The sequence below is a fragment of the Furipterus horrens genome, unplaced genomic scaffold (genome assembly GCF_987537825.1).
Source record: "Furipterus horrens unplaced genomic scaffold, mFurHor1.1.pri manual_scaffold_12, whole genome shotgun sequence".
NCBI classification, from domain to species: domain Eukaryota; kingdom Metazoa; phylum Chordata; class Mammalia; order Chiroptera; family Furipteridae; genus Furipterus; species Furipterus horrens.
This window is the reverse complement of record NW_028327182.1, coordinates 34,463,012-34,476,501: the sequence shown is the minus strand read 5'-3', so window position 1 is coordinate 34,476,501 and position 13,490 is coordinate 34,463,012. Positions and strand designations below refer to the sequence as shown.

The following is a 13,490-nucleotide window of genomic DNA, read 5'->3' as shown; positions in this document are numbered from 1 at the left end:
GATAAAGAGAGAATTTAAAAGTAGCAAGAGAGAAGAGAATTACGTACAAAGGGGTCCCAATAAGACTATCAGCTGATTTCTCAAAAGAAACTCTGCAGGCAAGAAGGGACTGGCAAGAAATATTCAAAGGAATGAAAAGCAAAAACCTACAACCACGATTACTCTATCCAGCAAAGCTGTCCTTCAGAATAGAAGGGCAGGGAAAGTGCTTCCAGGACAAAGTAAAACTGAAGGAGTTCCTCAGATCCAAACCACTGTTACATGAAATGTTAAAGGGACTTGATTAGGAGAAAGAGGATCAAAACTATGAACATTAAAATGAAAACTGTATCATAACAACCAATAGCCAAAGCTAGGGAACCAAAACAAAGGCAGACTAAGTAGGCAACGAGAGGGGGAAAAGAATTATAGGTATGGGGAACATATTGAGGGGAGGTCAGCGGGGAGGAGGAGGTGGGAAGGGAGGGGAATGGTACAGGAATTAAGAAGCATAGTAGGAGGGAGTGGAGTAGACAGGAAGATGTTGAGAAGAACTATATGCACAACCAATGGGCATGGACTAAGGGGTGGAGACAACTTGGGGGGGTCACAGGGTGGAGGGGAGTATAGGAAAAAGAAATTGGGACAACTGTAACAGCATAATCAATAAAGCATATTTAAAAACAAAAAACAAAAAAAGAGCCCTGGCTGCTGTGACTGAGTAGATTGAGCGTCGGCCTGCGAGCCAAGTGTCACTGGTTCAATTCCCAGTCAGGGCACATGACTAGGTTGCACGTCACGTCCCCTGTTTGGGGCACGAGTGAGAAGTAACCACACAGTGATGTTTCTCTCCCTCTCTTTCTCCTTTCCCCTCTCTCTAAAAATAAAATAAACAAACAAATAAATAAATAAATTATTTTAAAAAAAAAGAACTGGAGGCCTGTTTGAGGCAGAAGACAGGAGAATGAAAAGGAAATAAAGCAAAATTTTACAGAAATCAAAAATGTTAGGGTCCAGCTGAATAAAGGAAATGAGTGAGGGAACATGTATATGTTCTACAGAATGAGGAAATAAAATGCAGGTTAAAAATATATTTTTAGGGCACAAGAAACATAAATTTGGTTTAGGAAAAGTTTAGCACGAGAAACCTGTAAGAAATTAAAGTTTATGCATGGCTCCTACTTGGTGCCTCAGCTTGCTGCCTCTTACTGATCACATTAGTTATCACTTCCCTGAGTAAGTCTTCCTTGGCCACCCAAGATTAAGTGAGGAGTACAGTCAAACCTCAGTTCTCAAACATCTTGGTTATAGAACAATTCAGTTCCCAACCAAGTTATTCATGGAAAAAATGTCTCAGTTGTCTAACAAAACTTCAGGTCTCCATTCTCTACCCAACAACCTTTTTATGCTGATACCTGTACGATCAGTCACGTGTCTCTCAGGCAACCAAGGAGATTTGGTTTCTGAACAAATCACTTTGCGAACAGTTTTCTGGAATGAATTAAGTTTGAGAACCAAGGTTCCACTATACTTTCTATAGGCTTACACACCACATAGGCTTTTTTCTACTAAAGCAATTATCACACTGTAATATAAAAATATCAAAATGCAGTATCACACACCTCAGTAACCCTCATTATCCTGGAAGTTCATCAATAATGAAAACCTTTTTCATTGTATTCCAAAGCTTTACATTTATAATTAAACTCAATATATCTTTATTGAATGAACTGATGAGCCAATTCCTGTCCAATCTTCCTTTATATGATGAATAACTTCAGTCACTACCATATATTACAGTCCCCTAATCTCCCAGCATCAAAAATCTTTGAGAGGTCATTTTCTTTCTTCTCCTTTTGACGACTGCTCAGTCTGTATTTACTGCTGCATAGCAGTAGAAATAGTATTAAATTTTTCTTATGAGAGTAAGAATGAAAACTTCTTTCCACAATATAAATATGTACACTATCATATTTCATAGGTCTTGGAATAAGATTCAGAAGAATAAAGGATTGTGTAGGGGAAAGATAAAACTATCAGAACAACTAGTCATAATTAGTACACACTAAGAGAAGTTAATAAATTAACTTGGCCCTATTGAAATATCTGTATTACATAACAAAGAAAAAATATCTAGATCCTCTCCTATAAAAGGATCAGACAAAATATAAACTTTACTTTAGCATTTTTATAATATCTACAGACAGATCACGGTAGCCTTGGGGATAAAATGAATCTCCATTAAAAATGTACTTTATAAAAACTGGTATGATAGCCTTCTTCTCCAAAAAGAGTTATAAGAGCAATATTATGCTTAAAATATTACACGCAAAAATGTCAAGAAACACAGTTAAGGTTGAGGCTTTGCTTAATTTCATTCCTAGGGTAAATGTATTAGTTGCATCTGTACAAGAAGGTTGATAATTCAATATTCTCTATGTACTTTCTGACATTTCTGGTCTTCATTTTTCAAATTTATGCACCAAAATCAAGAATGTGTCTAGCAACTGAGATAGCTTCCTGCCTAAAGCAAAGTATTTACATGTGTCCTTATAAAGCTATCAGAAAGAAATTCTTGCTGATATATACAAAATGGAATGGAAGTAGAAATCTTTTATGAAGCAAACAATATTTTATGAATATACCTAAGACACATAAGTTCTTACTAAATGGAGACAACTAACCTTGAACAAGGTCTTTCTTCTGTTTACTTTTAAAGATTATAATTTTAAGACAATGTATTAAGAAGGTTATCATGTTTAACATCACTCATATAAATTTTTATATCTAAAAATTATAAAAGCAAATTTATACTATCTGGGATATATTCAAATAAAGTACTTAAAAATTTCCTACTACTCTCCCATAAAGAGTGAAAATTCTCACTGAGCTTAAAATATAAAGTTGGAGGTGTGAGGGGTCACAGATATCTATCAACTGTAACACTTATGACACTTAATTTAAATGATCCATTGTTTCTTCACTCGACTAGGTACTTCAGGGCAACACAATATCATATTCACAGCTTAATCCCAGCTGCAACCGAAGGCTTGAAATATACCACCCTCTTAGTAGGCGTTCAGTGCACACCTTAGGACATCTTAGGACATTTACAAAGTTTTTCACAAGTTACTGCTAACTTATGAAAATGTGCCTACCATTTGAAGTTACATTTCATCTTAAAAGTTTAGAAAAATGTACAGTTCTCTCAAAATTCCTTTAGGGCCAAATACAAAAATAAATAAATAGATAGATAGATAGATAGATAAAAAGTAGAGTCTTTGTCATGGTGCCAAACACATACTAAATGTTTATTTAGTATACGTTCATTTAGAGTGATTTAGTAATTGTCATTATTTCTCCTATGTAAGAAACCAGTCCTATCAATTCAAATCAGAGCTGACTACATAAAATGTGAAGAAAACAATACCACCACCCCCTGGCAAAAAAAGAGAAAAGAAAAACTCTAATAGGTACATGCAAAGCAGAGATGAAAGCACAAAACACCATCTTAAAGAAAAGTAAGGAACTAACGGACACTGATTAGCAACGCCAGAAGACTCAAACAAATGAAATTGCCTATATCTAATACTTTTGACCTATGAAAATGGTAATTTTATATAGTTCAACCTGATTTAAAATGAAGCAACTTTAATCAAAACAACAAGCATATTAACCTTTCTTTTAAAATTTTTAGATATACTTTCGATCCTAAGTACCTAATTATATATGATTTCTTGAGAACTAAACCAATGTTAAAATTCTGGCTCTATATATTTTGCTCAGTCATTCAAAAACATTCTTTTAGTTCTTAGGCCAGGAATTGTTCTAGGTGCTGGGACAGTGAATTAAAAAAAAAAAGAAAAAAAAAAAAGCCCTCATAAAATTGAGAAAGATGGACAACATATTCATATATACACATATACATACTTAATAAACAATGTAGCATGTAAGATGATAAATACAACAAAAGAAAACCAATAAAACCATAGGGAGAGTCGGGTTGGGTGTGGGGAGCTAAAATTTTTAAATATAATGGTCTAGAAGTCCTCCTTGGAGGATGGTATTTGTGCAAATGCCAAAAGGAGGGAAAGAGGAAAGAGGAAACAAGCAAACGCTCTCAGGCAGAATCATCCCAGCAGTGGGTCCCCAAACAGTTGGCAAAGTTGGTCGAAATTACTTACTTTCTTGTAAAATTCTGATGCTTTCTCTTCAGATTCTTCTACTTTTGCTTGATCTATGCATATATCTAAAATTGCAAGAACAGAAAATTTTAAATTGCAGTATTTCTCAAATTTATTATGACTTTAAGAGTTTAGAAAGAAAAAAAAAATCACTGAAAAGATTTAGAACAGTGCCAGTAATAAAATAAGCCAAATGGAGAAACATATTACAATGTTGGAATATAGAAGGACTTTCTAAGCATAATAACAAGGCCATAAAACATAAAGGGAAAGATAAACTCTACCACAATTTTAAACTTCCATTAGGAAGACAGAGGAGGTAGTTCAACTGTAACATAAAATACTCGAAGGTTTTTATCATCAGTCCATAAATATTTTGAAGAGAAGATGATATCCAACACAAGATAGGAAAATGGGCCACAGAAATAAACAGAAAGTTAAGAATAACAAAACTAAAAATTGCTAAATTATATGAACATTTTCTTTTCCCTGACAATATGAAAATATAAAATATTTAATGAGAAATAGCAAAGATTAAATGATCCGTAATGTCAAATCTGGAGGTGGCAGAGAGAAACTAACTTGCCAACACAATAGAAATATAAATAAGAAACTTCACTAATAAGAAACCAGGCAATATTACTAAAATATAAAATATGAATTTTTCTTTCTCCCAGCAATTCTATTTCTAGGACTTTGTCTTTAAGGATGACTATTCATTAAAATATTGTTTATGTTAGAAAAAACTAAAAATGAATGCCCATAAATAAGATCTATTAAATGTTATGTTATATGACATTTGTCCAGAATGTATCCAGTTATTTAATATGAAAAATAGAGAAATTTATTGAAGATGACACAAAATACAAGAAACATTGTACATAGGACAATGAGGCCTCGGTCCCCTTCAAAGTAGTCACCTTGGGACCTCTCACAGTTCTCCAGCATCTCTTCTATTGTTCAAAACACCTTGGAATTGCCATCAGCTGCCCTGTCGTATTTTCCTGAATTTCACTGACGGTCTGAAATCTCTTCCCTTTCAAAGGTGATTTTAGTTTTGGCAAAAGCCAGAAATCACAGGGCACCAAATCTGGGTTGTAGGGGAGCTGAGTCATCTGGGTGATTTGATGTTTCACAAAAAAACTGCACAAGAAGTGATGCATGAGCAGGAACGTTCTTGTGATGAAGCTGCCAATCACGCAGTTGCCCATAGCTGCGGCCATTTTCCTCACACTGCCTCTCTCAATCGACAGAGAACATTGAGGTAGTACTCATTAACTGTTTGACCTGGAGGGGAGTACTTGTGATGGACAACACCTTCCCAATCAAAAAACACAGTTAATACAGTCTTGATATTTCTGCGACTTTACCCCATCTTCTTTGTGCATGCAGAACCAGGTGACGTCCATTGGGACAACAGGGCCTTCATTTCCAGATCACAGCCATAGACCCACAATCCATCTCCAATTATGGCCTTCTTGTGGAAATCTTGTTCACTGGTAGCAGTTTGAATCAAGTCATTAGCAACTGCAGCACAATGTTCCTTATGATCTGGCAGCAGAAGCCACAGAATGAATTTTGCCATGACACGTTCCCTGTGTCATAACCCCAGACATGGTAGCTTTTGGAATCCCCAGATGAGCTTCTAGTTCTCACACTGTCAGTCACCAATCTTTGTTAACTGCAGCCCATGCACATTCAACAGTCTCAGCTGTTGCTTGTTGCAGGCCTTCCAGAACATGGATCACTTTTAACAGATTCTCAACCATCTTTGAAGCATTTGTGCCACATTTTTATTTGTGCTGCACTCATTGCATCATCCCCAAAAGCCTTCTGAATCTGTTGCTCTACTAACCCAGTCCTTTTGAATGTGACAGCCACACTGTACACAAGCTCACTCAACAGTGTCTACTGCCACTAGTGACTAGTCCAGTGAAGTTGTCATTGTTCATGCATGCACATTCCAGTCCACTCTCCTTGGCTGCCAGGTTACATTGATGTCGTGCAAAACATTCTTGTTATATTGCTGGACATTTTCCAGACAGACCTTGTACATCCATAAGATGGGACACCATGCAGGAGAAGTGATTTATATGGATTTCCCATAATGTACTTTATCCCTCCTTTCACTTTTTAAAGAAAATAATACATGAACATGGCTTTAAAAAAAACATTATAAAAGGGTTTCTAATAAAAAGTAATAGTGAACTAAACCAAAACAAATGCATTGAAAACTGACCCTCAGTCCCTAAATGTAAGTTCTCAAAGCTCTTTCTGCATTAGATTATGCTGGTGGGTAGTTTCTTAACTCTAAATAAAATATCTATACCATTATTTCTTGACTTATCTATTTAAGACATTAGAGGCAACTTCCTCCTATTTTCTAAATTGCCTGCCCCTGATTCCTGTTATATAGACAATATGTCTTGATTTTCACTATAAAACATGAAATAATCTATGCCACATACTTTCCAACATCTGTCGCCTGAATTGCCCAACCCTGTGTTTTCTATCATCTTTTCATATCAACACTCTACTGTATTTGTATTATTCAGGGCCTGTAAGTTAGTTCTAAACATTTAATATCAATAAATACAATAAATTCATTATTTGTATTATTTATGTTTCATTTACATAGTCAAGCATTGTTTTGAGATTATATTTCCTTTCTATGTTCTATATTTAATGAGAGTTAAATGTCAAAACCACTCAACTACTCAAGAAAAAAAGTGTTCCTAATGTCCAGGAATAAAAATTCTTTTCAGATACTATTCAAATCATTCCACATTTTGAATTTCTACTTGAAAGCTTGAATTTTATCATTAGTAACAAATTCTATCTCTCATTTTCCTTGAAGATATAGACACACTTCATTACATTTTTAAGAAAGTGTGCACAAACATTCAAGTCTGAGTAGTCATAGTTTATATGACAATCATTCATCTGATGCAAAAAAAGGAGCCAGTTCAGGTCACAACTCAAACAATTACATGAGTATATTCTAATTGTACTCTGGTATGCAGCAGAAGTATGATACTATCTGCATACATCTCATTTTGTCACACAGATTGAGAAAATGATGTGTGCTCAGAGTAGATATTTAATAAAATTAATATTTTCTAGGTCTTTATCAAGGACATTCTTGTAAAACAAAAAAGAAAGACAGTTTTTATTGTTTTGTTTTGCTTTACTGGGAGAGAAGAATACAATGGCTAATAAGAAAGTTTGGTGCCAACTTCCGGGTAAGATGGAAGCATACCCAGACATGCTGCGTTTCCCTTCACAACTAAGAAGGAATACAACTACCTTAAATCTAGAAACAACCAGAGGCTCCAGAAAATCAAACTGCATGGAAGTCCAGCAAACAAAGATATAAAGAAGAAATATTCATTCAGGCAGGTAGGAGGGGCGGAGCCTGGGTGAAAAGGATGCGGTGCCGTGGCAGCAGCGGTAGCGGTGGCAGTGGCGGCGGCAGTGGCGGCGGCGGCGGCGGCGGCGGCGGCGGCAGCGGCAGCAGCAGGGCGGCAGAAAACACAGTCATACATTTAAAAAAGTCTGGAGGGACACCTGGGGAGCATTCCCTGCTCTTCACCAGATCTCACAGCTCACGGTCCCAGCACCGGTGAAAATCAAGTCTCATTGCTTCTGACTGTGCAGACCAGTGGGGACTGGAGTGGAGGCAGAAACTGCTGGTTTCAGCAGAGTCCGATTGTTTAAAGGACCTCCACGGTCCTAGAATGTCCGCAGACCCACCCACTCTGGGAACGACGGCCAGGACAACAGCTAAAGGAGCACCAGTCTTATATGGAAGTAGAAGTGCCTGAAAAGGGGGCGAGTGCTGGGTAGGCGGCACTGTTCCCCCTTGAACCCCTCACCCACATTCAGCGTCACAACGTGGTGAAACAGGTCACCCTGTACTGACGAACCCTAAGGCTCCGCCCCTTACAACGTAACAGTAGCAACAGCTCTACCTAAGACACAGAGGCAAACAAACACAGGAGCCTGTCAGAATGAGGAGACAGAGAAGTATGGCCGAAAAGGGGGAATAGATCAAGGTTCCAGTGGGAAAACTAAGTGATGAGGAGATAGACAACCTAGCAGATGCAGAATTCAAAACACTGGTGATAAAGATGCTCGAAGGCTTGAAAGATATGCTTGACTATGGCAAACACATAAGAGAAGTGAAGTCTATGCTAAATGAAACAAAGAAAAATCCACACAAAATCAATGATAAAGAATAGGAAACCGGGGTTCAAATCAATGATTTGGAACATAAGAAAGAAAAAACAGTCAACCAGTGCAGAATGAGGAAGGAAGAATTGAAAATAATGAGGAAAACTTCCCAAATTTTGCAAAGAAAATGGACATACAGGTACAGGAAGCATGGAGGGTCCCAGGGAGATGGACCCAGAGGGGACCACACCAGGACGCATCGTGACAAAGATGCCAAAGGTGAAAGATAAAGACCAAAGTCTTGGGGGAAGCAAGAGAAAGGCAGAGAGTTGCCTACAGAGGGGTGCCTATAGGACAATCAGTTGATTTCTCAGACGACACTTTGCAGGCACGAAGGGACTGGCGAACAGTATTTAATGTGATGAAAGGCAACCTACAACCAAGATTACTCTATACAGCAAAGCTATCATTTAGAATGTAAGGGCAGATGAAGTGCTTCCCAGACAAGGTAAAGCTAAAGGAGTTCATCATCACCAAGCCATTATTATATGAAAGGTCAAAGGGACGTACTTAAGAAAAAGAAAATAAAAACTATGAAGTCTAAAATGGCAACAAACTCACAACTATCAGCAAATGAATCTAAAAAATAAAAACAAAATCCAACTAAGCAAACTAGAATAGGAACAGAATCATAGGTATGGGGATCATTTGGAGGGTTGTCAGCTGGGAGGGGGAAGGGGGAGAAATGGGGAAATGGTGCAGGGATTAAGAAGCATAATTGGTTGGTACAAAATAGACAGGGGGAAGTTAAGAATAATATAGAAAAGGGTGAAGCCAAAGAACTTACATGCAGGACCCATGGACATGAACTAAGTGGGGAGAGGATTGCTGGGGGAAGGGAGGTACTGGACAGAGGGGAGCAAAGGGGAAAAAATTGGAACTACTGTAACAACATAATCAATAAAATATACTTAAAAAAAAGAAAAAGTCTGGTGCCATTGCCTTGATTAATTACAAAGTGTTAGTAGTTTTACCCACAACTGGTTTGCATCACGAGGGCAAATACCAACAGTAAAAAAAGACAAATAATTCTTATTATTATGAAAACAGTTTTAACTATTCAAACCCCAGAAAGGGTATTAAGAACCTCAGAAGTGTACAGGCCCCAATATGAGAACAAATACTGCAGAGCTAACCCAGGGGGTAAGACACAATAAGATATTTCCATTTAAATAATAGAGAAATACTCACCAACAAATTGACTTAAATCTAAATCCAGTCTTTTTCTATATGTGAAGTCTGGATCCATCCCATCCTTATGCAATACAATCTGAGATACACACTCATCAATTAATTTGAAGTACTGTTGCCTAAATCAAGGAAAAGAATAAGTGTACACTTAATTTATTAGTGTAACTTCACAACAAACATTTTGGTAAGCTTGATTTCAAGTTCAATAACTTACTTTGTATAGTTTCAATAGTTGACATAATTTAACATGATAGTGATAGTAAATATAATTACCTTATTATTTTCCTTTTAATGATTTTAAGACATTGTATTTTTATAATCCTTTAGCCAGTACACTGCTGTTTAAAGATTTTCTTATACAAGTCAGAACCTTGACTTAATCATTAATCAGTAAGCAGTAAAAGAAAGAATATTAAGATAAAGTGAGATATGTTCTCAAAAGGAAATCCTTAATAAAGTCATCAACTAACCACAGTACCATACTGAAATAGTTACCATTAATTCATCTTATTAATACAAATAAAAAATTTTTTTCTAAAATATTCTCTGGAAGGTATACTGTTTTTAGCATGTATGTGAAATCAAATTAAAAACAGATACTGTAAATTACATACAATATCAAATAAGTATTTCTTACTCAAGAGAAAAGCTAGAAAAATTTAGTGTTTCAATTTTTGTCCAAAAATTAAAGTTTAACTAAAATGCCCAAATAGGGTTCATGACGTCAATACAATTCAGTCCACTTATGTGTATAATAAGCTAAAGAACATCCCTTAAACTCAAGCCAACACATGTCATAGAAATATCTAGAAAATTTTATAAAAACCAAACTAAAGTGGTAAGAGCATGGGCATTATTTTAATGTGGTACAGTCCTCCATTCCCAGCCACCTCCCCTGACTTATTTCTTCCCTCCAAGACTTTTTGCATACTTTTCTTCTCCTAACCTTCCTTACCAAGTATATGGTGTCCTCTCTAGCCACTTGGGCTTTCCCTCCCTATAAAATATGACCTACAGCCCTACACCTAATAAGCCATCCATCATGTTCAATAAAATTTATAATAGCTTAAGATGAGCATAAAGCCTAAGGCTCATTAATTGTCAGAGTAAAAATGTTCAAGACACTGTTCCAGGGAACAAATCAAAGCAAGAAAGTATTATCAACTTCTTTCAAAAAATAATCTCCCATTCTCTAATATTTTAGCATAATCACATTTACACTTACAGTACATAAATTGCACACATTTCACTTCTCACATTTGAAGATTTAGATAATGCACTTCCATTCCTTTTTACTCACTCAATACTACCCTAATGTTGTTTTAATAATAAAAATATTTTAACCCTGGCTGGTGTCGCTCAGTAGATTGAGCACTGGCCTGAGAACCAAATAGTAGCCGGTTTGATTCCCAGTCAGGGGACATGCCTAGACTGTAGGCCACGTCCCCAGTTGTGGGTATTTGAGAGGCAACCACACATTGATGTTTCTCTCCCTTCCCCTCTCTCTAAAAATAAATAAATAAAATCTTTTAAAATATATTTTAAATTAACAACACAAGCTACTTATGTCATTAAAAAAAAAATCATCTCAGTAACTCCGTACTCTCAATTATAAGTTCATTTATAATGTAGCTAAAATTTATGCAAAAAATATTTCAGTAAGGCAGTATTAAGAAAGAATAATGTACATTTGATTTCCAGAAATGTAAATTGAGAAAATAATCTCTATGAGCGATATCAGTGAGTTAGTGAATATGTCAGAGGAATATGGGAATAATATTAATTAAAAGATGAACACAAATTGTCATTACTTACTGATAAAAAGCCATTTCGGAGGATTTTAAAAATCATATTCATTTTCTCTGTAATATTTTTTTAAGAATATGAGAAATTATCTCCTATGCACATCCAACTAGCATGCTGTTCTGCACATGGCAAGCCACTAATTATTTGTTGCAGGACTGAATTTGATCTTTTATTCCACCTTTCAATTATGTCACTGCATTTGATTTTTCTTGGTTGGCAGAGGCCACTTTGATATACATTCTCCAATCAAGTTCCATTGCAGTAAAATTTCCTTTTGTTCCAAATGTAGAAGTGAATAGTCTAATTTTGTTATCTACTAATTCTTTTAAATGAGACTATTTTGCATTCTGAAATCTAATTATTCTGCACCTAATCTTTTTATTAAAAAAACTAAATGAATTACATTTATTCATATCAATAATTTTAGATGTGCATGAAACAAAATATGTTCAGATAATAGAAGACTTGTGAAAGGTAAAATCCAGGTTCATCTGAGATAGTGGTACCAAAAAATGAAGCTAAGACCAATAAGATTCATAGAACTGTAAGTCAAAAGTAGTGAACTTTACTGTATGTAAATAAAAAAATGCATGACAAATAATTTTATGTAAATGGACATAATTCTGGCTTAATTTGGTTGTAAATGTATAACTTCTTTACAAGAACAAAAACAACACAACAGGCAATGAGAATTTGGGATTATGGGGTAAAAACAGACGGAACTGTTTGGACTACAACAGTCATAGGAAGAACACTGCCTTCATAGCAACCATATTTGGAACAAAGACCAAGGACCTGAGGCTTAAAGAGCCAACAAAAAAGCACCATTAGATGTGAATCAAATTTTAAAAGTGGCACTCAAAAGATGACCAAAATAATTAAACTTTTATGCCTCACTAATGTCACTTCAGTAATACTACAATTTAATATTTCTCTGAGGCCCTGGGTCCCACTAAAGTGATAGGATTGTCCCCTGAGCATGTCCCAGGACAGTTGTGCTTTATAATCTGTTTTGAAATTAGACACCTCTTGTCCTCCTGGGGAACAGATAAAGGGATTAAGGTCATAAGTAAGATATACCCTCCCCCCACCCTCAACCACCTCACCCTCACAGCACTAGGGCCACATTCAAATTTTTTAAGGCAAACATCAGTGTTAAATTCTTGAAAACTCAAACGGCTTTAAACAACTAAAGTTTGACAGGACCAATCATACAGGGAGATCAAGTAAAGGATGGAGTTACTTCAGAGGAAGTGGAAGTTTCAAGTTCACTTTTAAGTAAATTTGGAAGATAATATAATATCCCAATTAGCAGGATACCTATATTGTAAAATCTTATGTAATTAATGTATTAGTATTTTTCTCTTGCATTTGTAAAGTGGTTAAATATTTAAACTTTCATTTTTTATAAAATATTAGAAGAAAAGCATTAAAACACATTACTAAACTCCTACTTTACAATACCAATGGGATTCCTTAATTCTACAAACAAAGGAGAGATATGATGGATGATCTGTACCCAGCCCAAAGAAACTAAAGCTTTAACACTTTTGACTCATTCTGTTGTCATGTTAGGTACATCAAAAGGCCCAAAATATACTCCCTAACATCACCCAGAGGACAGGGCCTGGATGACACATATCTAACAAATCCTTCCAGTTTAAGTAAGAATATGAAAAAACTTACTACCCACAGTATTTGAGAATGCGATTTCAACAAAGCTATACTGGTAGGGAAAAAAAAAAAGGTTTTACATTCAAAGATCTCAGCTTCCCTCATAAAATAGTAATAAAAGTGAAAAGTGGATATTGAGGACATTTATTGAGCGTACACCATGTGCCAAGTACTCGGCTAGGTAACCCATGTTACCCTATTTCATTTCATAGCAACCCAAGCAAGTTAGGTGCTAATATCCATATATAGTTACATATAGGTCAAGTACAGACAGGATAAACAATTCGTTAATAAGATCAAGCTGGCTAGGATATAACCAAACTTGAGGAAGTCATTTGTCTTGCTTTTCTGGGAGGTTAGCAACATTAAACACGTCTGTATTATGAAGGCACTTTCTACCTACTTAATAAAACCAATGTTTAA

The 13,490-nt window shown here is 35.8% G+C and overlaps 1 protein-coding gene across 1 annotated transcript in view; it reads right to left on the bottom strand.

The window, feature by feature from the left end:
* DIAPH3 (diaphanous related formin 3) overlaps nucleotides 1-13,490 on the bottom strand; it is a 474,633-nt gene that overhangs the window by 304,883 nt on the left and 156,260 nt on the right. The window contains exons 13-14 of the mRNA XM_090258348.1: nucleotides 9,588-9,706; nucleotides 4,164-4,228 (exon numbers count right to left, since the gene is read on the bottom strand). Coding sequence (XP_090114474.1) covers nucleotides 4,164-4,228; nucleotides 9,588-9,706 — 184 coding nt within the window. The remainder of the gene's footprint in view (nucleotides 1-4,163; nucleotides 4,229-9,587; nucleotides 9,707-13,490) is intronic.